Genomic DNA, 25806 nt, shown 5'->3' with positions numbered 1-25806 from the left:
TTCTCCTCAAAATCTTCCCTGGAAAACGGTGAGGGCAAGCCAGGTCCTGGCAGGCTGGGCTCCAGGCATTGAGAATGTGTGAGTCAGAGCCTCACCCCCCCGCCCCCGCAGTGGCCGACTGACTCCCTCTCTCCCTCCCTCCAGTTCTGGGTAGTCAGGCTAGGGATCAGGCCATACTCCAAACCATTTAAAGTTAAAGATTCTTTTATTAATAAATTCTCCCTCCCCTCCAAACTTTATCCCCCAAATAAATATCCCCCCCCATTAGGGGATGGGTTGTGTGTTTGCATTAGGGCCAGCCCTCCCAGAGGGCCAGCCCCTTAGTGTTAAGAACAGGTCCCTAAATCTGACCAACTCCCAGGACTGGAACTCAAGTGTAGTTGAATTTCAGCCCATCTGAAAGAGTGGGACCTAGTGTGTCTGCCCCCCAAGTCAGCCAGGCCTCCAGGATTTGGGGGGAGCAAGAGACGCCCTTGTGCAAATGCTGCAGTTCCTTAGTATGTGTTGCTTTGTGACCCAGCCTGAGGCTCTCTGCCCTGGAACCAGAGACAGGGCAATCTAGACACCTTAGAAGGCTCCCCTGAACCCTGAGCCCAGTCTTTGGAAGTGAATCACCACCTCACCCCACCCCCTTGTGGTTGGAAGAGTCTGGCTCGGGTTGTGTCTGGAGGGCCAGGCTGGCTCCAGAATGAATGAATGGACGATGAGTGGGCACCAGCGCGGGTGCTCCTCACTGGATCAGTGCCACACCTGGGCAGCCCTCTCCACCAGTCTCCTCTATGGGGGCTGGAAGATAAGAAGTGGGGTTGTGATTAGGGGACACTTAGAGAAGTGATGGGGGAGGTGGGAGGAGTGAGGGTGGGGAGGTCACTTACTAGTAAACTTTTCTCTCCGCCGGCACCGTCTCCAGACCAGGAAACCAGAAAGCAGCGCCAAAACCAAGGCCAGACTAAGAGCGCCTCCCAGAATGGGCCAGAGCAGCCTGAAGGGGGCAGGAGGTGCCGCTGCGCCTAGTGGCCAGGGCTCAAATCAGATCTCGCCCTTGGGAAGCCAGTCTGCCCTCAAGGGGGTCTCAAACGTTGCCCCACAGAGTGTTCCCAACCGGATAGAAGCCCCTTCCCCAGTCAGTCCTCCTTGATTTCCTAGGTCCTAAGCTCGCGACCCTCCTCTCCGCCCCAGCAACCCTCTACCCACTTCCAGGATCCGCTCGCCACCGGCCCCGCCCCCACTCACATCCCAAGCAGAAGTCGCTGTGTGGTCGCGCCGGACATGAAGCGCAGTCCATGCACTTGTCGAGATCCGCGCTCCAGGAGCTGCCGCTAGAGCATGGGGCGGTGCCTGGGGAGGGGGCTGCAAGTCAGAAGCTGGCGGCTGGGCGCGGCTATTCTGGGGGCTGAGGTCAGGGTCAGTCGGCTCAAATAACGTGAGTCACCATCGCCCCCCCACCCCCGCATTCCTCACAGGTGACCGCACCGCCTGACCGAGACACGGCAGTGCGGGAGGGGGTCGGGTAGCGCGCGACTTGGGGGGGGATGCCCCCCCCGCCAGAGTGTGACTCACTCCTGGGCACTGGGCCCGACCCCAGTCCCTCCTCCCGCATAACTGGGCATTGAAGTCACCGGATGGAAGGGGCACCCCCACATGGTATAGAGGGCAAAGACCCCAGTGCCCCCTCGCGATTCTTAGCTATCGGACTGGTCAGACCCCATTACAGACCAGGGTGAGGGCATACCCCCTTCCCAAAACAAACCTCTTTCCCTCAAAGTTTACTTTCTCTCTCTACTCTGGCTCGAACTTTTGAGACGAAAGACCCTACACCTGATAGGACAGGTAGCGAAACTGCGACTCAGATTGTGGATAAAACTTGGAGTGGATTGAGACCTTCCCCACTTGGAACACGCTGCCTAAAGTCCACGGATCACAGATCCGCACGTCTACCCGGTTCCACTCATCTCCAGGCACCCAAACTCCGTTCCTGAGCCCCCAAATACGAGGTTCACCGTCCTCTGAGCCAAGCATACCTGGTGCCTGTTCCCCGGCCGCGGCGCGCATCAGCACCAACCCGAGTCCCAACACGAGGATCTGCGGCAGAGGCCGCGGCCAACCCGGAGCCATGACCGCCGGTCCCGCGGCAACAGCAGTCTGTTCCCACTACCCGCGGGCCAAGACTCGGGGCTGGGGCTCCGCCCCGGAAGGCGGGGGCGGGGGCGGAGCCCCTGCCTCTGCCCGCCCCAACATCCACTCGGCTTCGCGGTGCCGAGAGCAAGCAGTCCACCAAGTCATTCATTCAACACAATCCTCCAAGTGTCTAGAACGCCGCGAGGACGTCTACCCTGCTCCTCCCTCTGCGAGCCTTAGTCCCAAGGGTGTGGAGCGAGGGAAATCAGCTATAAGACGTAATTGCAAAAACAAAAAAATATTTTTTTTAAGTCCAAATAAATTATGTTTATTATTTTGGAATTCTGGGGTGGAAACCAGAGGATTGAATACACCAGGCAAGCACTGAGCGATACCCATACAGCCTTTATGTTCGCTTGCTTTGTTTGGTTTTGGGTTTTTTTGTTTTTTTTTTTTTTTTCGAGACGGGGTTTCTCTGTGTTGGTTTTGGTTTTTTGAGACAGGATCTCATACTGTATCCCAGGCTAGCCTCAAACTCGAAACAGTTCTCCTGTCTCAGCCTCCCAAGTGCTAGGATTGCAGGCAGGCACCACCACACCTAGATTTTGTTTGTTTTGTTTTGTTTGTTTTGTTTTGTTTTATTAGAATCTTGCCTTATAGCCCAGGCTGGTCTCTATTTCCGGATTCTCCTGTATCAGTCAGTAAACAGTACTACAAGCATATGCATGCTATATTATTTTTTTTAAGATTTATTTTATTTTTTTTTTTTTTTTTTTTTTTTTTTTTTTTTTTTTTTTTTTGGTTTTTCGAGACAGGGTTTCTCTGTGTAGCTTTGCGCCTTTCCTGGAACTCACTTGGTAGCCCAGGCTGGCCTCGAACTCACAGAGATCCGCCTGGCTCTGCCTCCCGAGTGCTGGGATTAAAGGCGTGCGCCACCACCGCCCGGCTGATTTATTTTATTTTTGTGTACGTGTATGTGCCACATGTGTATGAGTGTCCCTGGCGTCCTGAAGAGGGCAACGGATCTCCTAGAGATGGAATTACAGGTGGTTGGTTATAAGCTGGGTGTAAAAAACCCGTTCACCTGGAAGAGCAGAAAGGCTCCTAACCGGTGAGCCATCTTTCCAGACCCACATACTGCTTTCTTAAGGGCCTCGGGGTATACAAAAACAAGGAGATGGCTCAGCGGGTAAGGATGCCTGCTGCCAAGCCTGGCAATCTGAGTTCGATCCCCAGGGCCTATAGAGTGGAAGCCAAGAACCAACTTTCGCTATCAGTCTTCTGACCACAGGTATGCAGTGTGACAGCCCTCCCCCCAAAAAAAGTAATTTGCCCTTTAATTTGTACCTTAGACTTACATAGTAACATGCAGACTTGTCTCCATTCGCAAAGTAAGAAACTGTGGCTGTGGAAAGTTGAGTGAATTCTCAAGTCACAGCTCGGGTCGCAGAACTCAGCAGGTAGCAGGTGGCGTGGCTGAGAAAAGCACTCTGGCTGTTGACAGGGAGGGGGTCTCTGCCCCTCCCAGAGGGAGGTGGTCCAGTGACGTCATGGCGACTTTAAGACCCCTTGCCTCCGCCCTCGTCCCTACTTTCGACTTGGGAATCTTTGCAGTCTGTTTTGCAGGTGAGCAGCCTGGGGCAAGTGTGAGTTGCGGGCCTGGAGATAAGCGGGCAGGGGATGTGGCAGGGTGCTTGCGGGCGTGTGCAGAGAGCTGGAGCTTCGATCCTGGGCGCCGCCACTTGGGTCAGCAAGTCCCTAGGCAGGAAGTGGTTGCATCGAGCCCCTCAAGGCGATCGAGTACCCGCGGCCCCAGAAAAGTTAAACGCCCCTCCCCCTCCCCCGGGACAAAGACACCGAAACCTGGAACGCCCCTCCTCCACCTGCTTGGTTTCTCTGGGGCGGGACTCCCCTCCCCCTCACCTGCAGGCGCGGACCCAGCTTCGGGCGCCGCCGCCATTAAGCCCCTCCTGGTCGCGCACTCCTAGGCTTGATAACCAACCAGCCCCGGGTGGCCGAGCCGGACAGGACGCCCTCGGACAAAGCTGAGTGAGCACTTGGTAAGTGGAGAGGGACAGACATGAGAAGGAGCGAATGTCTCTCCAGATGTTGACTCCAGCGTGAGACTGCCAGTGAGAGGGGCCTATGCCATTCTTGGGTGCAAGGTGCACACTTAGAACCAGGGTAATGGGGAGCCACAGCATGGCGACGAGCATAACTGATTGCCTTAGTACCACCAATGTGAAGTGCGACGTGAAGGACACAGGTGCAGCCTGCCACAGAAGGCACTGGGGTCTTGAACTTTAGCTCCTTACGAAGCTGTGTCGAGAGAGGAAAGGTAGCATGGTGGCCTTTGGTCTGAATTCGAAGGAATGCTCCCATTCTTGAGGGCATGCACCTTGACCCTCAGAGGTGGAGGCTGGACCGAATCGGCTGCTAGCCTAGAAAAACCTGCTTTTGGGTGAAAGGGTTTGTTTTTCCTCATCTCTCAGCAAGGGTGGGCTGGGCCCGGCCTGGAAGGGCCTCCAGCAACTCCCAGGGATTGGGAGGAGATAATGGAGCGTGGGGGAGGGCTAGGCCTAGGATTTCAAGGAATTAGATCCACCTGAAATGGAACCCGGGCTGGAGCTGGGGGTTTCCATTTGAGCCTCGGGTGGTGGGAGGAAGCCTTAGGTTGGACCTGAAACTTGTGGCTAGAGCCCGACCATTTCTTTCAGCCCTTTGTGTCCCTCTGCTCACCTGATAAAATGCACCTGAGGATGTAGCTCAGTTTGCAGTGCTTGCCTGGCATGCAGGAAGCCCTGAGGTCAGTCACAGTGCTGCATTATCTGTGTGAGGTGTTACAGGTGGTAAATGCCTGTTACCCCAGCACTCAAGGAGGTGGGAGTAAGAGGGTCAGAAGTTCAAGATCAGCCTCAGCTACAACGGGAGTTCGAGGCAGTTCAAGCCTGGGCTACATAAGACCTTGTCTCAAATAAAATAAATGTACGAGAAAGCATCTGTCACTGGCCTGGCCTGTGCCTTCTGCTTTGTCCAATTTCCTAGAACCTGCATGAAAAAAACAAAAACAAAACAGGATTTCGTGCTTTACCTGTCACAGACTAGGGAAGAATTAAATCTTTATTTTACTTTCGATTGGCCCAGGGAGTGTATCTAACCCACAATGCAGAACACTGTAGCCAACTGTTAAGGTACTTGATTCTGGTATCACAGCTGGCAAGATATAGGACATCCGGGCCTGCCACGCTTTAACTAACATTCCTCTGTTTCAATCTTCCCATGCTACACAGCCTCCTCAGCCTCACCATGGCCTCCGCCGGTCTGCAAATCTTGGGGATCGTCCTGACCCTGCTTGGCTGGGTCAATGCCCTGGTGTCCTGTGCCCTGCCCATGTGGAAGGTGACAGCCTTCATTGGCAACAGCATCGTTGTGGCCCAAATGGTGTGGGAGGGGCTGTGGATGTCCTGTGTGGTCCAGAGCACCGGCCAGATGCAGTGCAAGGTGTACGACTCACTGCTGGCACTGCCCCAGGACCTACAAGCCGCAAGGGCCCTCTGCGTCATCACCCTCCTCGTTGTCCTGCTTGGCCTACTGGTCTACCTCGCTGGAGCCAAATGTACTACCTGTGTGGAAGACAAGAATTCCAAGTCTCGACTGGTGCTCATCTCTGGGATCGTCTTTGTCATCTCCAGCGTCCTGACCCTCATTCCTGTCTGCTGGACCGCCCACTCTATCATTCAAGACTTTTATAATCCCTTGGTAGCTGATGCTCAAAAGCGGGAGCTGGGGGCCTCCCTCTATCTGGGCTGGGCAGCCTCAGGCCTTCTGCTGCTGGGTGGAGGGCTGTTGTGCTGCGCCTGCTCCCCTGGAGGGCCCCGGGGACCTGGCCATTACATGGCCCGCTATTCTACATCTGCCCCACATTCAGTCTCTCGTGGACCCTCTGAATACCCCACCAAGAATTATGTCTAATGCTCGCTGGGGAGTGAGGCACTACTGGCCAGGCCATAGGGCCTTGAGCTGAGCCGTCAAGAAATGGTGCCTAGTAGTCTTGGGTTGTTTAGTTTGTTTCTGTTTTGCAGTACTGGATATTGAACCCGGGGCCCCACATGCTTGTAAGCCAGTGCTCTACCAATGAGCTGTATGGTACCAGCCCCTAGGGTTGGTTTCATCTGGTTCTGAGACAGGCTGTCATTACAGAGCTCTGACTGACCTCCAGCTCTAGTTTAATTGCCCCAACCTGAGCCCAGACTCTGCCTCGCTCTGCAGCTCGCATTTCTCACTTTTAGATTATGCATCGGGAGGGGTGACACTTTTAGTTTGTGTCTTTATTCACTCTGGGCATCTTCTGCAGAACCTGTTCTGAGACTGCTTATGGACCTGGCCTTTGTGATCCCCAAGATGGCCTGTCCCAAGAGTTCCCAATCCTGGAAGGTCAGGTGATAAGTTACCAAAGAATTTTCTACTCCAAGTCTTCCAACCTTTTGCCCCTACATCCCATTACCAAAGTTACCATGTACTCTCCCCCAAATCAGGTCCCAGCTGTGCTGTAGACCCTTCACCCCCTTTTCTCTAACCTTGCACATTTCCCTACCCACACAACGTTTTACTAAATAAAACATGATTTTTATAGTGTGCCTTCGATGTCACTTGGTGTTTGGTACGAACCTAACTAGAGGGAGGTGGCAGTTCCACAATCAATTCCAAGCCTTTCTGGCTCGGACCCCATGGTCTAAGCAAGCATGCTTGCTGGCTGGAACCTGGAGCACCCCCACCCCCATACCTTTTCACAGATCAGAGGAAGCTCAGTTACAATGTGCTTTTATTCCCAGCTCAGGGTGGGGAACGGGTAGGGCACTGAGCAGCTTGGATTCAGGTGGTGGTTGGGCTAGACTTGACCAGCTGAAGGCTGTTAGGTCACTGCACATCTTATTTTGAAGGCAAGGAGGCTGAGGCCCAGGTTCCTGGGGTAAGGCACAGCTCCATGGAGAGGAGAGTAAGTCTGTTCAGGAGAGGAAACCACAGCAATACCCTGGGAGGCAGGGATGGGCCAGGGTCCCCAACAGTTTTGGCGCTTTCTCAAGATTGCAACCACCGCAAAGGGTTGGCTCAAGACAGACCAGTCTTGACCAAACAGAAGTGAGCGTCCCTGGCACACGAGGTTGATTAGAGATGCAAGGGTGCAGCCTAGTGCCTGGGCATAAGGCTGCAGGTTTGAGCTTCTGGAGGAAGCCTCAGCCTCACACATAGTCTCTCTTATCCAGTCCTGAAGCACCTGAACGGGAAGGGATGGAGTAGCCCAGCCTGGGTCCACGGGGCCGCTCGAAATGAGATGGGGGGCATGTACAACAGAGGAGCCCTCCACCGAGCATGAGCAGCGCAGCTGCTGCCCAGCCCAGGTAGAGGGAGGCTCCCAGCTCTCTCTTGAGGGCTTCAGCCACCAGTGGGTTATAGAAATCCTGGATGATGGCATGGGCTGTCCAGCAGACAGGGATGAGCACCAGGATGCCCGAGAGGAGGAGGAGGACCCCTGCGGTGAGCACAATTCGGGCCTTGGCACCTTCATCCTCCACACACGTGGTACACTGGGCACCCGTGATCGCCACCAGCAGGCCCAGCAGAGCCAGCAGGAGGGCAACAACGCAGAGGGCTCTGGCAGCCTGGAGGTCCTGGGGCAGCGCCAGTAGTGAGTCGTACACCTTGCACTGCATCTGGCCGGTGCTCTGGACCACACAGGACATCCACAGCCCCTCCCACACCACCTGGGCCACAACGATGCTGTTGCCGATGAAGGCTGTCACCTTCCACAGTGGCAGGGCACAGGACACCAGGGTCCCTAGCCAGCCCAGCACTGCCAGGGTCATGCCAAGGAGTTCAAGGCCAGTAGAAGCCATCCGCTCCTCAGGTCTTCTCAGCTCTCAGCCTGAATCACGCACTCAACAGGGTTGGGAGCTCGGAGTTCGAGTTCCGGGTGGGTCTCAACTGCTCAGGAGGTGGATCTGTTGCTCTCAGGCCGGGCCAGACCTCACATCTGTGGGCCTCAGCACCTGATACTCACTGAATACAAAGAAGTCCTTCGGTCCTGCTCAGCTGGATTGCTTGTGTCCTCTGGGAGGCCTGCGGGCCCGTCACAGACCCTCCAAACCCGCCACGACCTTGGAACAGGCGTGTTCCTCTGCTGCTGCTCACTTCCTTTCTTGGTTGAAGTCTTCTCTCAGCTTGTCTCAAAGCAGAGAACTGTGAGGTGCCACCTGGGGCGTCTGAGGGCGCTGGCTGCAGGCGGGTTTTTAAGGCCTAGGCAGGGGAGGAGCCCCGCAAGGACCTGGAGGCTGCCATTGGGTAGCAGAACCAGAGCAATGGTGAAAAGCGGGTGGGGTGGGGTACCAAGACCCAGTGGAAACCCGGGAACAAAGGAATTCCGGGAAGGCAGGACAAACAGAAGAGGGACGAGAGGAGCCAATTTCTTGGCTTGGGACAGAGAATTAGGCTGATGAGCCTCAGCCTGAGCCCGCTCCCTCTTGTCACCTGTCTAATTCACTCTGTGATGGTGGGGAAATATGCCCCCATTACCCATCCTCCCCCTCCGCGCTCCCCACCCTTTCAGAACTCTCCGGAATCTGATCTGTCTCGAGTCTCAGCTCAATAACCCTGGCAGCTCCTAGGGGAGAGGCCCTGCCTACAGTTTCCCAGACAACAGATGCCTGGCGCCCAGCTCAGGTGGCATTACCAAGGCAACGGCCTAGAAAACTGCTACACACGCACACACACACACGTACACACGCACACGCTTCGACCTCAGCTCAGGTGTTCCCACTCCACCCCCACTGCCGAAACTAGGGGCCTGGGCTGGGCTGAGCTGAGCTGCCGAAGGTCCCTAGCGGCTGGCGATAAAGAACCTGTTGTGGAGATGGGGGGGGGGTGGTGGTGGCAGAAAGAGGCCTGGGACAAGAAGGGACAAGTGGGACCCTGGAATAGGGTATTCTTTCCGATAGTCACAAGAATAGCCAGCCAAGCCCAGACACCATGGAGGTGGGCAAGGGGGTGAGGTCCAGAGGATTAAAATGTCCCTAAACCCTGACTTTCAGGTCACAAAAAAGACCCCTTAGAGTCTCCATTCACAAAGTGCTACCTGATTTCAGCTCAAATTCTGACCCTACCAGGGGTACAAGGGAGGACTAGCTGGCTTAACCTCTTTGGCCCAGAGACTCAGTTGAGAAAACTTAAAGAGCCTGCATTTCACCTGGGAGCACAATCCTGCCAAGATGTGCATATCTCAGGGAGGTCATGGAAGTCATAAACAATCCCCTGGAGGGCCGGAGGCTAGGAACTCCTGAGGCTTTTTTTTTTTTTTTTCCATAGCCCTGGCTGGCCTGGAACTCACAGAGATCTGCCTGCCTCTGACTCCTAAGTCCTAAGATTGAAGGTGTGTACCACCATGCTCAGCTTCTGAGGACTATTATTTAAAAACAAAAACAAAAAACTCCATCAGAGGCCAGGCCAGCATCCTGAAACCCAGGTGTTTTGCCTGCATGTCTATCTGTACAACACGCGTTCCTGGTGCCTGCCAAGCCAGGAAGAGAGCATTAAATTCCCTGCAACTAGCATTACAGGTGGTTGTGAGCCACCAGGTGGGCACTGGAATCAACCTGGGACTTCTAGAAAGCAGCCAGTGCTCTTAACCACTGAACAATCTCTCCAGCCCCAGTGGTGGCTCACACCTTTAATCCCAGCACTTGGGAGGCAGAGGCAAGTGGATCTCTGTGAGTTTGAGGCCAGCCTGGCCTACAGAGCAAGTTCCAGGACACAGAGAAATTCAGTCTCAAAAAAACCAACAAAACAAACAAAGAAAAGAAAAAAGGAGGCCTGGCCTGGTGTGGTGACAAATATCTTTAATCCCAGACCCTGTCTCAAAAAAGAAAAAAGAGAGAGAGAGAGAGAAAAGAAAATACACATATATACACTTAGGTACACCCACATAAATCTTTTTTTTTTTTGCGGGGGGGGGGGGGGGGGGGGGGGGGGGAGCTTTTTTTGAGACAGGGTTTCTCTGTGTTGTTTTGGTGTCTGTCCTGGATCTCACTCTGTAGACTAGGCTGGCCTCGAACTCACAGAGATCCGCCTGGCTCTGCCTCCCGAGTGCTGGGATTAAAGGACTGTGCCACCACTGCCTGGCCCACATAAATCTTTTAAGAAAGGAAAAAGGAGTATGTGTTAGCAAAGTCTGTGATATACATTGCGAATGTCATCACGACACCTGTAATATTGGAGAGTAAATACTATACACTAGGGAGGTGGGAGGAGGGAGGAGGGGGGAATCTGTGGATAGTATGTGGAGTGGGTAGAAAATGTCTTAATAAAGAAAAATGAAAAAAATACTATACACTAATAAAAAGGGAGATGTCAGAGGTGTGGCTTGGGGTAGGGAACTTGCCCCGCATACACGTCAGGCCCTGGGTTCCATTCCTAGCCCTGAAAAAGGACAAAGAGGAGCAGAAGTGAGGGGCTTCTCAAGGTGTAGGTTAGGACAACCTCTTATCACAGAGTAAACCTTGATCTGGGCAGGCTGGGAGACACACACACACACACACACACACACACACACACACACACACACACACATACACAGGGATTTAGGTGTTGCCCTACTATGTTTTTAGGCCTTTACAAAGTTTTTTGTTTTGGTTTTTGTGTGTATGTGTAGTTTTTATGGTTTTTGGTTTTGTTTTGTTTTATAATTTCAAGACAGGTTTTCTCTGTGTAGCCCTGGCTGTCCTAAAACTCATTCTGTAGACCAGACTGGCCTCAAACTCACAGAGATCCGCCTGCCTCTGCCTCCTGAGTGCTGGGACTAAAGGCATGCACCACTATGCCCGGCTTTTCTTTTCTCTTTTAAAAAGACAGAGTTTTACTGTGCAGCCCCTGTTCCCTGAGAATGCTTACTCTGGGATTAAAGGCATGTGCCACCACTACCCAGCTAAGGTTTTGTTTTGCTTTTTCTTTAATTTACTATTTATGCATGAATCACAGTGTGTGTGTGTGTGTGTGTGTGTGTGTGTGTGTGTGTGTGTGTGTGTGCTCATGTGTGTGTGTGCTCATGCATTTGTGAAAGATTGCTTGCAGGAGTCAGTTCTCTTTCTGTCATGGGGGCATGGAGATGGAACTCAGGTAGTGATGTCTGCCAGCTTAGACATCTCATTACTCCATGTGTATGAAGGTGGGTATTGGAACCCAGGGGTGTGGCCCACTCATCATTTCTAGGTATAGGTTTTAGCACTTTTTGGAAGAGAAGTTTGATATCATCAGATTACAAAGAAAGCTGTGACCCCAAAAAGTTTGAGAACCTCTCCCACCACATAAATAAATGAAGGCCAGTGCTAGTCACCTGGTCTGAAAAGTGGGCTGAGATCACCCATCTACCTCTCCCTGCTGAGATGGCCTTCTCAGACCCCAGAGTATTAGAAGTTTCTTTTTTGCCCTGTGTGCTGGTGCACACCTTTAATCTCAGCACAGAGGCAGAGGCAGGCAGCTCTCTTAGCTGGAGGTCAGCCTGGTTTACAGAGTGAGTTCAGGGCCACCAGGGCTACACAGAGAACCCTGTCTCAAAAAAAAAAAAAAAAAAAAAAAAAAAAGAAAGAAAGAAAGAAAAAAAAGAAAAACAAAACAAAAAAACTTTTTTAAGTTAATATATTATTTAAATTTTTGTTTCCTTGCTGGGCCATAATGACGCCCACCTTTAATCCCAGCACTCTGGAGGCAGAGGCAGGTGAATTGAGTTCTAGGCCAGCCTGGTCTACAGAGTGAGTTCCAAGACAGCCAGGCTACACAGAGAAACCCTGTCTCAACCCCCCCCAAAAGAAAAGAAAAGAAATCTTAATTTTTGGGGGAGACGTATATGTGGATATGTGCATGTGAGTGCAGGTGCTTGCAGAAGACAGAGGCATCCGATCCCGGAACCGAGTTACAGGTGGTTGTGAGCCAATCAATATGTGTGCTGGGAGCAGAGCTCTGTTTCACGGGAAGAGCGGTGTACACTCAGAACTCTTTCCAGCCTTCAAGCTGAGACAGTCTTGCTGAATGTTACTTATTTATGTGTGCTGTGTGTGTCTGTGGGTATCCAGCTGTCACTGCATGTGTGAGGTCAGAGGACAGTTCCCAGTAGTTTGTGCTGCTCTCATTCCTCTACGCGGGGCCCAGGAATTAGATGGTCAGGCTTGTTGGCAAGTACATTTTTACACACCAGCCATTTGATGGCCAATGCGGATAGCTTTTCTGCAGTTTCCAAGTCAGAACTAGGAGATTCTTCAGATCTGTGGCCAGTTTCCAGCACTCTGCAGTGAGGTCAGATCTGTCCAGCTCATCCGCCTCCTGCAGCATGGATTTCACAGCAGGTTATGAGGGATGAGCTGCAAAGTAGAACCAATAGAGCCCAGCCCGCCTAGAGGCTCCTGAAGCCTTCCAGGGGCCTCCAGGAATCTGGTCACACAGGTTTGGTTAGGTGTCTGAGACTGCAGGGTCTAGGGGCCACCAACTCCATCCACCCTCTGCCGCCCCAAGCCTGGAGTATCTTCCCCAGGAGCAGATAAAGTCCTCTGGCTTTGGGTGTTGGAGGCCAGCTCACCATGGTTGACCCTGGATATTTTGAGTTTGAGGACTGAGTTCTGCATCCAAGATTAAGAGAGTTGGTTAACCTATGGAAGGAAGGCTTTGCCAGCTGGCTACCATTGCTACAGACAGCTTTAACTGTGTGTGGTAGCACACAACGCAGTAAGGGTTAGCAATCTCAGCCGGGCGGTGGTTGGCGCATGCCTGTGATCCCAGCACTCAGGAGGCAGAGGCAGGCAGATGTCTGTGAGTTCGAGGCCAGCCTGGTCTACAAAGTGAGTTCCAGGACAGCCAGGACTGTTACACAGAGAAACTCATCTTGAAACCAAAAAAAAAAAAAAAAGAAAAAGAAAAAGAAAAAGAAAAAGAAAAAAGAAAAGAAAGTAAGAAACAGAAAAAAAGCAGTAAGCATTCTCAGGAGCAGCGGCCAAAAGGTTCCCAAGTCCTCTGTGGCCCCAAAGTGTGGGGTGCTCCCTATCCTCCAGCTAGAAGTATAGCAGGAAGCCCCCACACTGCCACGGACTCACCAACCACAGGAAGTATGTGTTGCAGACGTGGACACACCACAGTGAGTGACTGTGGGTGGACTGGCCCTCAAGCGGCTGAGGAGCAATTCCTCCACTATCCCTTTCTAACACAAGCACTGTCCAGATCCGGGGGGAAGCAAATGTTGGGAAGAACCCCCACATTCCAGAAGCCTCAAGGATTGGGCACTGCTCCTTGGGGGACTCCAGGCCAGGCTGCAAAAGCCTGCTTACAAGAAAGTCCTTGGCTTTCCTTGTGGCTACGTGGGTGGCCCTACATTTTCATTAGGTTATCTCCTTGTCTACCTGACCTCAGTTGAGTCCTGGGAAATAAAGGGTTAAAGTTTGGACCTATGGACTGGAACTCAGTATCATTGATAAGGAGAGGTAGGACCCCTCTGAGAAGTTACCATCTCAGTGAGACTTTAACAGGTCCTCCAGAATCCCCACCCTCCATCTCCAGGAAGGATATGAGGAATTTTCCCCAACACTCCAACTGCTGGAGGAAATGAAGGTGTGCCCCACCCCCCAGCCCCATCTAAAGTAACTAAACGACATTCTTTGTCAGGACTGAGTACATCAGGGGCCAGTAGGCTCTGCAGGACAGTGCAAACCAGGATTCAGATTACATGAATATGGCTTGAGTGGGTTAATTTGCTCTCCCAAAAGGGGACCTCAGGCTAAAACCCCCATTGCCTTTAGAGGAACCTGGCTTTATACATAGAGGAGCCAGTTCCCAAGCTTCTGAACCTTCACTGACTGCTAGGTAAAGACTGAAGACCCTGTCATTCTCAGCAGCTCACTAATCATTTACTACAAATAAGAAACAAGCCCAGAACACTAAAAAAGGTCGACTGTGCATACATACAGGCAACAGAAGGGGCCTGAAGCAAAGACCCTGATTTCTAAGTCTGCTGCTCTCTCTCAACAGGTCAGCAGGCCGGTAGGCCTCTGAGTACCCATTGATCAGCCGGGGGGTGGTGGGCTGTATGGCAGCTCCTTCCTCCTGCTGAGCCTCCCTTACACCCCCTGGGGAGGTCCCTAAGACCTGTCCATTCTCTGGACAGAACCTCTCTCTCACAGGCATGTGCATGTATATATACTCGATTTTGTGGGGAAGCCACTTTCTCAGGGCTTGGATCCCTACTGTGGAAAGCTGTCACCATAGCTAGGCTCCCACCCCGCCATGAAGTCTCAAAGGTATTCTGTCACCAGCATAAAGGCAGTTTCACTTGTACACCTGGTAGGTCACAACCACAGACTGGGTAACAATTAACTTTATTATCAGTTTTGATCAGCTTTCAACCCACAGCAGTAGTTCGGGCTCCCACAAGAGTTGTCTTTAAAAGATACATTCACTGTCCCTCCTGATACTTTCTGCTTCTGAGCAAAGAAGCCAGCTGGACCACAGAAGAGTGGAAGGCAGCGAGCCGAGGAACACAAGGGAGCAGAGACAGTCATAGGGAAGACAGACTACTTTCTTCCTCTACCAGTGTTAGTGCGTCAGCTTCCACCCACCGGCTCTCAGATGGTCACCCAGGCCGCAAGTCAGTGAAGGACAGGGCCTAGAAAAGTCTTCTAGGAAGACGGGTAGGGAAGGGAACAGACGTGGCCTAAACCAGACTTGCTAGCACAGTCCCGCAATCCAGCTACGTGGGTAGCGAAGCAGTCAGACCCCAAGTTCAAAGGTAGCCTGGACTACGGAGAAGGCTTAGCCTGTATGAACTGGATGGTACTGGAACTTAGGAGTATGACCTCGTGTGATAAAAGTGTCTTTTGTCTTTTTTTTTTTTTTTTTTTGAAACGTCTTCTTATATATAGTTCTGGCTAGCCTGGAACTCACTCTGTAGACTAGGCTGGCCTCCAACTCAGAGATCCACTTGCCTCTGCCTCCCAAGTGCTGGGTGGGATTAAAGGCTTGCGCCACCACATCTAGCTGATGAAAATATCCTTGCAAATATGATTCAAGGATCTCATTATGAAGTCAACTTGGATTCAAGAAAGGCAAGGACGGATGTCCTTAGAAGCTGAGGCAAAGAAAGTCCTTTCCTAGCGCCCGAGGACAAGCAAGGTTCTTGGAAGCAAGGCAAAAAGACAGACTGGGTCTCTGGCTGCTGTTGACACTGCCAGGCCACCAGCACTGTTAAAAGAACACATTCCTATTGTCCCAGGCCAATTAGTTTGCATAATTTGTTACAGCAGTCACAGGAACCTAGTAAACTAATTGATCTTGCTGATGGACCTGGGCTCTCAGAGGTTCCCCAAGGTCAAGGCTGTTTTCCTGATACCTCTCCTGAGTGGCTGAAGAGGTCTGCCATCCACTTGGTTACCTGAGCCCTGGCTACCTGTGGAACAAAGAGAACTTTATACTAAGTTGTACTGGCTGCACAGAAACCAGCTGTGGGGGTGAGAGGTCTGTAAAGCGGGAGAGAGGAGTTTCTACTCAGGACTCCACCTGGAGCCCTCTTCTCCCCATGGGGATGACTTCAACAGCCCTTGCATGTGATCCTCCTGCCCAGTATCAATGTCCATCAACACCACTTGGGGGGGGGTAGGGGGACACTTGGATCTATTTCAGTCGCAAGTTTGACTCATAAGGCTTGGGAGTTTCGGAAGGTAAGTGAGGAAGAAGGCCTTGCTTACACACACACCCTGGATAAGGGACAGTGTACCATTCTGGACACTGGCTGCAGCATCTGAAATTTTTTTTTTTTTTTTTTTTTTTTGGTTTTTTGAGACAGGGTTTCTCTGTGTAGCTTTGCGCCTTTCCTGGGACTCACTTGGTAGCCCAGGCTGGCCTCGAACTCACAGAGATCCACCTGGCTCTGCCTCCCAAGTGCTGGGATTAAAGGCGTGCGCCACCACCGCCCGGCAGCATCTGAAATTTTTGTTTTCAAAGCCCAGCTAGGTAGCTCCTGACTATTAAATCTGCACTCATAAGGCTGACAGGATAATCGAATTGCTGAGTTCAAGGCCAGCCAGCACTACATAGCAAAGAGGTCAAAAAAAAAAAAAAAAAAAACCCCACAAAACAAACAAATTAAACCTTTATTGTCATCCTCTTGACCCGGGTTTCTTCCTTACACGTGTGCTGTGGGTAGGTCTGCAGTCCTAAGGCAACAGCTAGTTTTATCAGTACTTAGATGAGTTACATTCTCAATATCCTAGGGAGACGCTGCAGGACTGGAGGGCTGGGGGAAGGGATGGCAAAAGTTCATCTTTTTATTTTTTTAAGTGTTTTGAGACAGGGTCTCACTAAGTAACAAAGGCTGATCCCGCTGCTTAAGTATCCCTAATGTTGGGGTACAGGCGTGTGTCACCAGCCCCAGCTGATGTCCCTCATCTTAAACTGAGTGTCAGGTTTACTTCTTCATTCTTCCCGAGCCTTGGCTGCAGTCCTGGCACTCTTCTTTCGTGCCCAGCCGAGGTCCGGCCCGGCCTTCCGAACCTGCCGGTGTCCAGGCACGGACTCACCCACTTGCAGCCCAGCGGAACCAGGCGATCAGCAGGGTGGCGACAGGAAGAAGTAGGGCGGCGGGGGCGAGGGCGGCAGAGGCGGGGGAAAGGCGGGGAGCGGCCAGGGCTCCCGGGGCAGCGGCGGCGCCAGCAGGGTGAAGGGTGAGGGCCGCGCGGGCAGCGGTGGCAGCGGCTGCGGGGGAGGTTCGGCGAGCAGCGGGGGCCGGCCGCGAGCGCCCACGGGCCCCGGGGTGGCAGCGACAGCGGCCTCGGGAAGCGGCGGCAGCGGCAGGTGTGCAGGCGGCGGAGCGGGCGCGGGCAGACGCGGCAGGTCCTGCAGGGCGAGCGCGGCTGCGGGCGGCGCGGGCGCGCAGACGTCGGGCGGCAGCTCCGGCAGCGCCTGGTAGACCCCGGGGCCCCAGGGCGCCAGCAGCTCCGGGCGCAGCGGGAGTGCGGGCAGCGGCGGCAGCTCGGCCAGAGCGAGAGCGGAGGGCGGCGGCGGTCCTGAGCTCAAGCCGGGAGGCAGCCCGGGTAGCGGAGGGTGCGGCAGGGACGATGCGGGCGGTGGAGTGGGGGGCAGAGACGAGCGGGCCCGGCTCAGCCGAGAGTGCACGCGGCCGCGGTCGCGCCGCGGGTGCGAGCGGGAGCGGGGCCACCGCGCCGCCAGCTTGGCCGCCGCTGCCACCCCAGGGCCCAGTGCGCGATGCCCGCAGCCTCGGAGCGAGATCCCCGAGCCCGCTGAGGTCCGCCCAGCCAATTGGAGTCGCCTGCAACGCGTTCCAGCCAAACACAGGCTGGTGCGCTTACTGCCGTGGCACGCCGACCAATCACCGTATCCCGCGGTGCCTCCTTTACCTCCTTCGCCTCCCGCTATCCTTCGATGTGCAAACGCGCCCTGAGCGCCCCCTCCTGGTCCGATGGTGCTCTGAAGCAGCTGCAATCTCCAGGCCATGTGTAGAAATGTGTCACAGCAATTGTTGCTATTTATCAATGGTGACTCTGGGGTGATGCATATTTTCATTGTATTTTCTTTTTTGAGACAAAATGTCCCAGGCTGGTATCAATACGTAGCTCATATGGCGTCCCACTAGTGATCCTTCCACTTCCACCTCTTGAGTCTGGGATTACAGACCACGACCCACTCATTCCAGTTATAGAAGGAATATCATAATTCAAAAAACAAAGTTTTGGGCCAGTCAGATGACTCAGTGGGTAAAGCTGCTTGTCTCCAAGCCTGACGACTGGAGTTCAATCCAGAGACCCACATAGTGGAAAGAGAGAAACAATTCCTCCTAGCTGTCCTCTGACCCCCAAACCCGTGGCACGAACACATGCACGCGTGCGCGCGCTCACACACACAAAAATGAGAAAGTACTCTAACGCAGTGTTTTGGGTTGAGTATGCATCTCAGTTGGCAAAGTGCTTTCCGTAGCATGCATGAGGCCTTGAGTCCAGTCCTCAGCCCCACATAAATTAGGTGTGATGTCTAATACCAGAACTCAGGGGAGATGGAGGCAGGAGGATCGGAGGATGCTCAAGGTCATCCTCAACCACATAGCCAAGTTCAAGGCTAGTCTGAGGTAGGTGAGATTAAGGGGAAGGCATTACGCAGTATATATGTTAAAGTTGCCAATAATTATGAATGACAAACAGGATTCTGGTAAAGAAAAAAATAAATAGTGGCTCAAGCCTGTAAGTCTAACATTTGGGAGTTTGAGACAGGAGGATCAGGAGATCAAGGCCAGACTCAGCTACACAGCAAGTTTGATGTACCTTGGGCTACCTGACACTGACTCAAACGTGAGATGAAACAACAAAAGAAAGAGAAAAAAGGGTTAATCTCTTCAAAATTGGTATTGGAGGGTACTGGATAATGGTTCAATGGTTAAGAGCATTTGTTTCTCTTACAGAGGACCAGGGTTCAATTCCCAGTACCTACAGGGTGTCTCATAATCATCTATAACTTCAGTTCTAGGGTATCGGGTGCCCTCTTCCAACCTCCTTGGGCACCAGACACTCACATGGTGTACATATATACATGTGGGTGAAATACTTAACACATATAAGATTATAAAAATTAAGAAAAATTTGGATGCAAGGCAGTGGTGGTGCACACCTTTAGTCCCAGCACTTGAGAGGCAGAGGCAGGTAGATCTATGTGAGTTCAAGGCCAGCCTGGTCTACAGAGCAAGTTCTAGGATAGCCAGGGCTATACAGAGAAACTCTATCTTGAAAACAAACAAAACAAAAAAGAAAAAGAAAAATTTGGAATTGGAATACTAGAACTTTTCTTAGACTAATTAGTAACATCAGAAGGTTCTAGGGTTAATGACATGGGTGGGCCGGGGAGTGTGGCTGCGATAGAGTGCTTCCCTGTTGTGTTTGAGAGTCTGGACTCCGCCTCCAGCGGGGAGATATGGGTATCATCTATTGACCTCACTGAGAGCTGTCACTGGAGTAGGTGGTGTGGGCTCACTATCCTCCAGTAAGGAGACAAGCCTTGTGAAGTGGAACAGTTTGTGAGATGAGGAGGGTCGGGGAGGTCAGGGCTGCTTCTGAACCTCCGTTCTGAACCCCTCCTTGGAGGCCTGTGTGTCCACATTTGCAGCTCTAAGAGGAAGAAATGAAGTCATCCAGTAGCTAACACGGGATGAGGACGAGTGACTGGCTTTAAAAATATTTTTTAAGCCGGGCGGTGGTGGCGCACACCTTTAATCCCAGCACTCGGGAGGCAGAGCCAGGCGGATCTCTGTGAGTTCGAGGCCAGCCTGGACTACCAAGTGAGTCCCAGGAAAGGCGCAAAGCTACACAGAGAAACCCTGTCTCGAAAAACAAAAAACAAAAAACAAAAAAAACCCAAAACAAAACAAAAATATTTTTTAAAAAATTTGGAAGTGTTCTGTAATCTGGTAGAGTAAGGAGTCCCAGAAGCCTTACCTGCTTATGGAGGTGTTGTTTGTAGGAACTGTGCCCTTCACTATTCAGAGATCAATAGACTAAAGGAGAAGGTATTTTTCAGCCACCATGTGGTTGCCGGGAATTGAACTCAGGACCTTTGGAAGAATACCCAGTGCTCTTAACCTCTGAGCCATCTCTCCAGCCCAGAAGGTATTTTTAATGGAGGGGATTTTTTATTTAGTTGTTTTTTGGTTCTGGGGCCTGAATCTACACACTTGTACTCTTGACTGAGCTATATCCCTGGTCCCTGGGGTTCATAATTGTTTGAGATAGCTAATTTAGTTCAAGTTTACAGGCCATTCTAAATATCTAATGTATAATTTAATTGAGCATTAATCAAAGAATGTGAAAGTAAATTCTTTTTGGTTTTCTGGTTTTTGTTTGTTTGTTTGTTTCTTTTTTTTTCCAAGACAGGGTTTCTCTGTGAAGCAGTCCTGGCTGTCCTGGAACTCTTCTGTAGACCAGGCTGGCCTTGAACTCACAAAGATCTGCCTACTTCTGCCTCATGAGTGCTGGAATTAAAGGTGTTCACCACTGCCGTCGGCTGGAAGTAATCCTATATCTAAATTATTAATTCAGTGACATCTAACCATAAGGAAAAAATACTTTTGGCCTGGTGTGGTGGCTCGTGCCTATAATTCCACCACTGGGAAATGGAAGCAGGAAGGACAGGAGTTCTAAACAAGCCTCAGCTGTATAGCAAGTGAGAGACCAGCTTCTAACTTACGTAACTGGGTTTCATAATGTCCTGTATCAAAAGGCTGGTGAAATGACTTGGCAGGCAAGAGTGCTTGCCACATAAGCCTGACATGTAAGCACACTTTAAAGCCTGGAACCCACAGTAGAAAGTGAGAACTACCCCTAAAAGTTGTCTTCTGGCCTCCACTCTGTGGTATACATGCACTCACCATCACACACAAATCATACACCTACAAAATAATAGTAAACTAAGTTAAACTTTAAAATATGATATTTTTATTTTTTTAATTTTAATTATTTTATGTGCATGGGTGTTTTGCCTGCATGCATGTCTGTGTACTATGTGCATGCAGTGCCCTGGAGGCCAGAAGAGCGACTCCGAGCCTCTGGGATTACAGACAGTAGTGGACCGACTTGTGAGTGCTAGCATGGAGTCTGGTTCTCTAGGAAGGCAGCAAGTGTTCTAACCACTGAGTCATCTCTCCAGACCCCACCTTTATTTTTTGAGTAGGGCCACACTGTATATAGCCTGTGCTTGGCCTTGAACTCTGAATTCTCCTGCTCAGCTTCTCAACCTTCTTGCTTCCAACTTTCAAGGTTAGAGTACAGCCATCACACCCAGCTTCTTTAACAACTTTAGTGAATGATTACAAATGAAAACAAGTTCTGAAGTGTTCCTTTTCGTGGTAAACACTCCCTAAGACCCCCCCCCCCCCCCCCCCCCCCCCCGCCCCCCGACCCGACCCAGAGGCAGTCTTTCTTTTCTAGTGCTCGAGGTCAAACCCAGGGTCTTGAGCATTCCAGGGACATACCACTGAGGCACATACCTGTATCACAAATCCTAATTGGTCTTAATAATAAAAACCCAGAACCAGATATTGGGGTAAATGCTGAAAGATCAGAGAGACAAAGGAACAAGCCACAGCCACCTCTCACCTCACCAACTCCTCAGCCTGCAAGGAGTGAGCTCCTGTCTCCTCCCACCTCTCTCTGCTCAGCCATGTCACTTCCTGTCTCCACCTCTCTAGTGCTGGGATTAAAGGCATGAGATCCCAAGTGCTGGGATTAAAGGTGTGTGCCACCTCTGCCTGGCCTCTATGGTTAACCAGTGGCTAGCTCCTCACTCTGCTCTCGAGGCAAACTTTATTTGTTAGAGCACAAACAAAATATCAGCATGCATACCCAGCCAAAAGAACCCTAGGTTGGACATGTTTTCCCCCTAGACTGTGACCAAGTGACACCCCTCCCTGGGGACAGGCTTTGAGCCTGTTTGTTGTCATGTCTTTCATTTGGAGTAGAGCCTCTGGCACAGAGCCACATCGTCATTTGATGAGGAGTGGATAAGTGGACAAATGACGCAGGATATGCCAACTTCATTGCGATCAGCCCTCCTCCAGGACACACACACACAGGCAAACAACGGATCACACGGCTTTCATACGGCTTTTATTAATACTTCAGCCCAGAGGATACCACAGGCTGGGCAGTGCCCTGGGCAAGTCTTGAGATCCACTGCTATGCTCCTCTAGCCAGGCTCTAATGCAGAGACCCTCGGGGTGGTGGGGAACAGGCTCCATGCTCAGCATTTCCCAGAGGGGCAGTGTCCTGGGGAGAGGCAGAACGGAACAGCATCTAGGGCACTGGTGATGCTGCTGAGGTCATCACTCAGCAGTCTAGGGGCCATGGAGCCTACTATCTCTGCCAAGGACTGGGAACACCTGGAGGGATGACAGCAGTGACCCCTGAGTGGAGCATGTGGGCCACCGTGACTCCTCTTACCCCTGTAACCATTTCCCAGTTGGCTCTTGGAATCTGCCTTCACTTCAGGATCCCCTACAACACAGACCAAAAGACAGGGGCATGTGGGACACCAGGGGACTTCTGCCTACCCAGCTCTTTCACTTCAGGCTTGTGGAGATATCACTCACCAAAATGTTCTAGTCCCAGCTCTGGCCTCAGCTGCCCATAGGGCCCTGGGAGGAAAGGGTTAGGACAGCTAAGCCATACAGCCCTGGGTCCCCTTCTTTTCCTCCAAATCTTAGTACAGCATTCAGGCTTGGCTCAGGGCCTCCCCTTAACTCTGTGTTTTCCTTCTCAGTCCCTCCTGTACCCTGGTACCATTCCCTCAGCCATGGGTATGCTCCCTCCTTCCCTACACACAGCTGTGGGTTGTGCCTGGATTCAGGGCCCTGATACTGCCCACATACCCTCACTCACACACCCCATTTACCTGCCTGTTTTCCAAGGCCTGCATATCCATATCCTGGCTTCATTCCAGGCCCCCAGAGCCGGAGGGCTGGCCAGGGGGAGCCATGCAGGGACCCAGCCTGACCTGCAGGAGAAGAACTAGTATGGGAACACTATCCCCCAGAACTGGGCATTCAGGAGGCCCCAGTCCCTCTGGACTTTGGAACCCTCTTGATCTCCCTTGCTGGATTATTATTATTGTAGTTATTATTATTATTATTATTATTATTATTATTTTACCATTTCTCTCTAGGGTTGGAACTGTTGCTTTGGGGTACAGAAGAGTCTCCTCCCTGAGTCCTACAAAAGATCAGTTATTTATTCCTACCCAGCTCTTGACTATGGCTAATCCTCTTCGTTACTGTATCTGTTACCCTGAGTCCAACTCACCATTCCTAAAACCATTGGCTATAGGGAACCCTGGAGGATGAAAAAGAAGGTGGGGGTGGTGATAAGTCTAGCTTCCTGTCCCATATCTCAGCCCCCACCCTCATCCTGCTCCCCAGGCACCTGACTGCAGGGTCTCCGGGAAAGTTCCAGCTTCCAGAGCTCCGTTCCCATAATGGAAACCTGCATGAGAAAGGTTGGAGCAGGGAGGGCCAGGACAGGGCAGCCAGATAGGAGCTCTTAGCAAGGAGATACAGAAAGACCAAATCAGGCTGCAGAGGCAGAGCCCTTCCACCCCACCCCTGCCCCCTAGTGGCGCAGGCATGTAATTTCAGCTACTTGGGAGGCTGAGGCAAGAGACCCCAAACCTCAAGGTTTGCCTGGGCTCTAAAGACTGTCTCGCGCAGAAAGGAAAAGCTGATGAGATGGCACAGCCAGCAAAGCACCTGCAGCCCTAACGTGCGAGCTCGATGGACTGAGTTTGATTCCTAGAAGTCACATAAAAGTGGAGAGGACTGACTCCATAAAGTTGTCCTCTGATGCTGGGTGGTGGTGGCACATGGCTTTAATCCCAGCACTCAGAGGCAGAGGGCAAATCTCCGAGTTTGAGGCCCGCCTGGTCTACAGAGTGAGTATTAGGACAGCCAGGGTTACACAGAGAAACCTTATCTCAAAAAAAAGAAAAAAGTTGTCATCTGACCCCCACGTGTGTGTCATGGCACATTCACACCCCCCCCCCATAACAATAAAACTTTGAAAATAGAAAGTAAAAAAGGCCGGGCGGTGGTGGCGCACGCCTTTAATCCCAGCACTCGGGAGGCAGAGGCAGGCGGATCTCTGTGAGTTCGAGGCCAGCCTGGGCTACCAAGTGAGATCCAGGAAAGGCGCAAAGCTACAGAGAAACCCTGTCTCGAAAAACCAAAAAAAAAAAAAAAAAAAAAAAAGAAAGTAAAAGGCTTGGCATGGTGGCACATGCCTTTAATCCCAGCACTTGGGAGATAGAGGCAGGTGGACTTCTGTGAGTTCTAGGACAGCTGGGGCTATATAGAGAGATCATGTTTCAAAAGACCAAAATAATAATAATAATAATAATAATAATAACAACAACAACAGCAACATAAAATAGAAAGTGAAAAGAAGGCTGGGGTATTTGGTGGCTCCATCCCCCTGGCTCAGTCTTTCACCTCCTTATCCAGCCTGCTCCAGCTCTGCTTTCCTGCTCCTCCTCCAGGAAGGCTTCCCTGTCTTTTCTTCTGGGCAACTTCTTTTTTTTTTTTGGTTTTTTGAGACAGGGTTTCTCTGTGTAACTTTGCATCTTTCCTGGAACTCACTTTGTAGACCAGGTTAGCCTTGAACTCACAGAGATTCGCCTGCCTCTGCTTCCCAAGTGCTGGGATTAAAGGAGTGTGCCACCACCGCCCGGCATCTGGGCAACTTCTAAAGCTGCTTTCTTCCCAGCTTCCTTCTGACCATCACCTTCACCTCAGGCAGGGTCACACCTGGCATTGGCCATCATTGTGGAGGAGAGGATGTGGGTGAATAAGAAACAGAACCGTGGTGGCACATGTCTGTAATCCTAGCACTCTAGAGGCAGTGGTAGGCAGATCTCCATGAATTCCAGGCCAGCCAAGGCTATACAGTGAGATTCTGACAGAGAAAGAAGAGAGAGGGGGGTTGGAGAAGGATGGAGGGAGGGAGATAGAAACCGGAGGGCTGAGAGCCGGCCGGAATAAAGAGTCTGGCCATGAGATAGATTTGCTTGAGCCCAGGATGGGCATTTGGAAGGGCTCACCAACTTTCTGCAGCTTGAGGCCATGGAAGCCTGAGGGAGAGGAGACTGTGGGTCAGATATGACCCTGGCCCTTCCCTCCCTCTTCTGGAGACAGAGGAAGGGGGGGGGGTTGGGGGGGGAACATCCTTCTCACCAGGTTCTGCTTCAGCTCCATAGCCATTGGAAGGCTGGTAACCTGTGAAAGGGTGGGGGTCAGTGATGGAGGGTAGAGACTTTGCAGATCTCCTTAGGGACGGCATGCTGACCTAGGGAACCTGAAGAAGAAGCAGGAACTGGCCCAGTTTACATGGAATAGAACCAAAGGAAGAACTTAGAAAGCAACAAGAGACTTTGAGGGTAGACTATGGGAGGGTCTTCCTGGCCTTAGGGTACCAGAGGCAGCTTGAGAGAGAGAGAGACAGAGAAATAGAGAAGTTGAGGATTTGTCCCTCTGAGATTTACGACTTGGAGACAGACAGACTCATACCTGCTTTCTGAGGTTTCAGCCCCCACTGCATGGCCGGAGTTGGTGCTAGAATGAGGGATTCAGAAATGAGCCCTGTACAGGGTCTCTCTGAACTTCAGAGGATATGACATCAGAAAATGCAGCCAGGTCCAGCCCTTACAGAGCCACAGGCCTCCTGGCACCTCCCGCCTCCTCAGGCTCCACACTGACCTGGGAATTTACCATTCTGCACTGGGGGTAGGAGCTGGGATCTCAGGCCCCAGCCACCTCCTTTGTCTGAAGGGACTGCTGGAGTGGGAGACCTGGGAAGGAGCTGTGGTGGGGCAATCCCACCATTGCAGGGACCTAGATTGGGGAGGGAGGCAAAGGTGAGGAGCCGGCTCCGGGTGGTTGCTCACACTGTCACTCAAGACACCTTGGCCAGGACAAACCATGGTTTGCAGTGGCTTCCAGGACATGCACAGCATTCCCAGGAGACATCTTACAGGTGAGATAGCCCAGTTCTGTGGGCCATACTGCTCAGGGGGCTAAGAGAGTTGAGACAGGCAAAGGGCTCTTGCTGTCAGCCATGCCCTCTG

At 51.8% G+C, this 25806-nt stretch overlaps 3 protein-coding genes across 4 annotated transcripts; 1 reads left to right on the top strand and 2 right to left on the bottom strand.

Annotated features, from left to right (window-relative positions):
- Positions 1–186: 186 nt before the first annotated feature.
- Tnfrsf12a (TNF receptor superfamily member 12A) lies at positions 187–2838 on the bottom strand. Its single transcript, XM_052759192.1, has 4 exons — positions 2022–2838; positions 1234–1338; positions 876–1010; positions 187–786 (listed from the first exon to the last, which is right to left on the bottom strand). Exons 1-4 carry the CDS (start codon positions 2113–2115, stop codon positions 731–733), a joined length of 390 nt encoding a protein of 129 aa, XP_052615152.1. The 5' UTR covers positions 2116–2838; the 3' UTR covers positions 187–730.
- A 47-nt stretch (positions 2839–2885) lies between these two features.
- Positions 2886–6750, top strand: Cldn6 (claudin 6). 2 transcript variants are annotated; one of them, XM_052759190.1, is made up of 2 exons: positions 2886–4178; positions 5409–6750. In XM_052759190.1, exon 2 carries the CDS (start codon positions 5425–5427, stop codon positions 6088–6090), a length of 666 nt encoding a protein of 221 aa, XP_052615150.1. In that variant the 5' UTR covers positions 2886–4178; positions 5409–5424; the 3' UTR covers positions 6091–6750. The 2 variants fall into 2 exon arrangements, with proteins under 2 accessions (XP_052615150.1, XP_052615149.1); XM_052759189.1 differs by having other exon boundaries at positions 2886–4924.
- A 173-nt stretch (positions 6751–6923) lies between these two features.
- Positions 6924–8690, bottom strand: Cldn9 (claudin 9). Its single transcript, XM_052759191.1, has one exon. The coding sequence runs from the start codon at positions 8010–8012 to the stop codon at positions 7359–7361; it is 654 nt and encodes a 217-aa protein (XP_052615151.1). The 5' UTR covers positions 8013–8690; the 3' UTR covers positions 6924–7358.
- Positions 8691–25806: the final 17116 nt, after the last annotated feature.

This window comes from Peromyscus californicus, unplaced genomic scaffold (genome assembly GCF_007827085.1).
Source record: "Peromyscus californicus insignis strain IS unplaced genomic scaffold, ASM782708v3 Scaffold_3__1_contigs__length_106647218, whole genome shotgun sequence".
Lineage (NCBI taxonomy): Eukaryota > Metazoa > Chordata > Mammalia > Rodentia > Cricetidae > Peromyscus > Peromyscus californicus.
The sequence above is the reverse complement of the archived record's forward strand: the minus strand, read 5'-3'. Positions and strand labels throughout refer to the sequence as shown.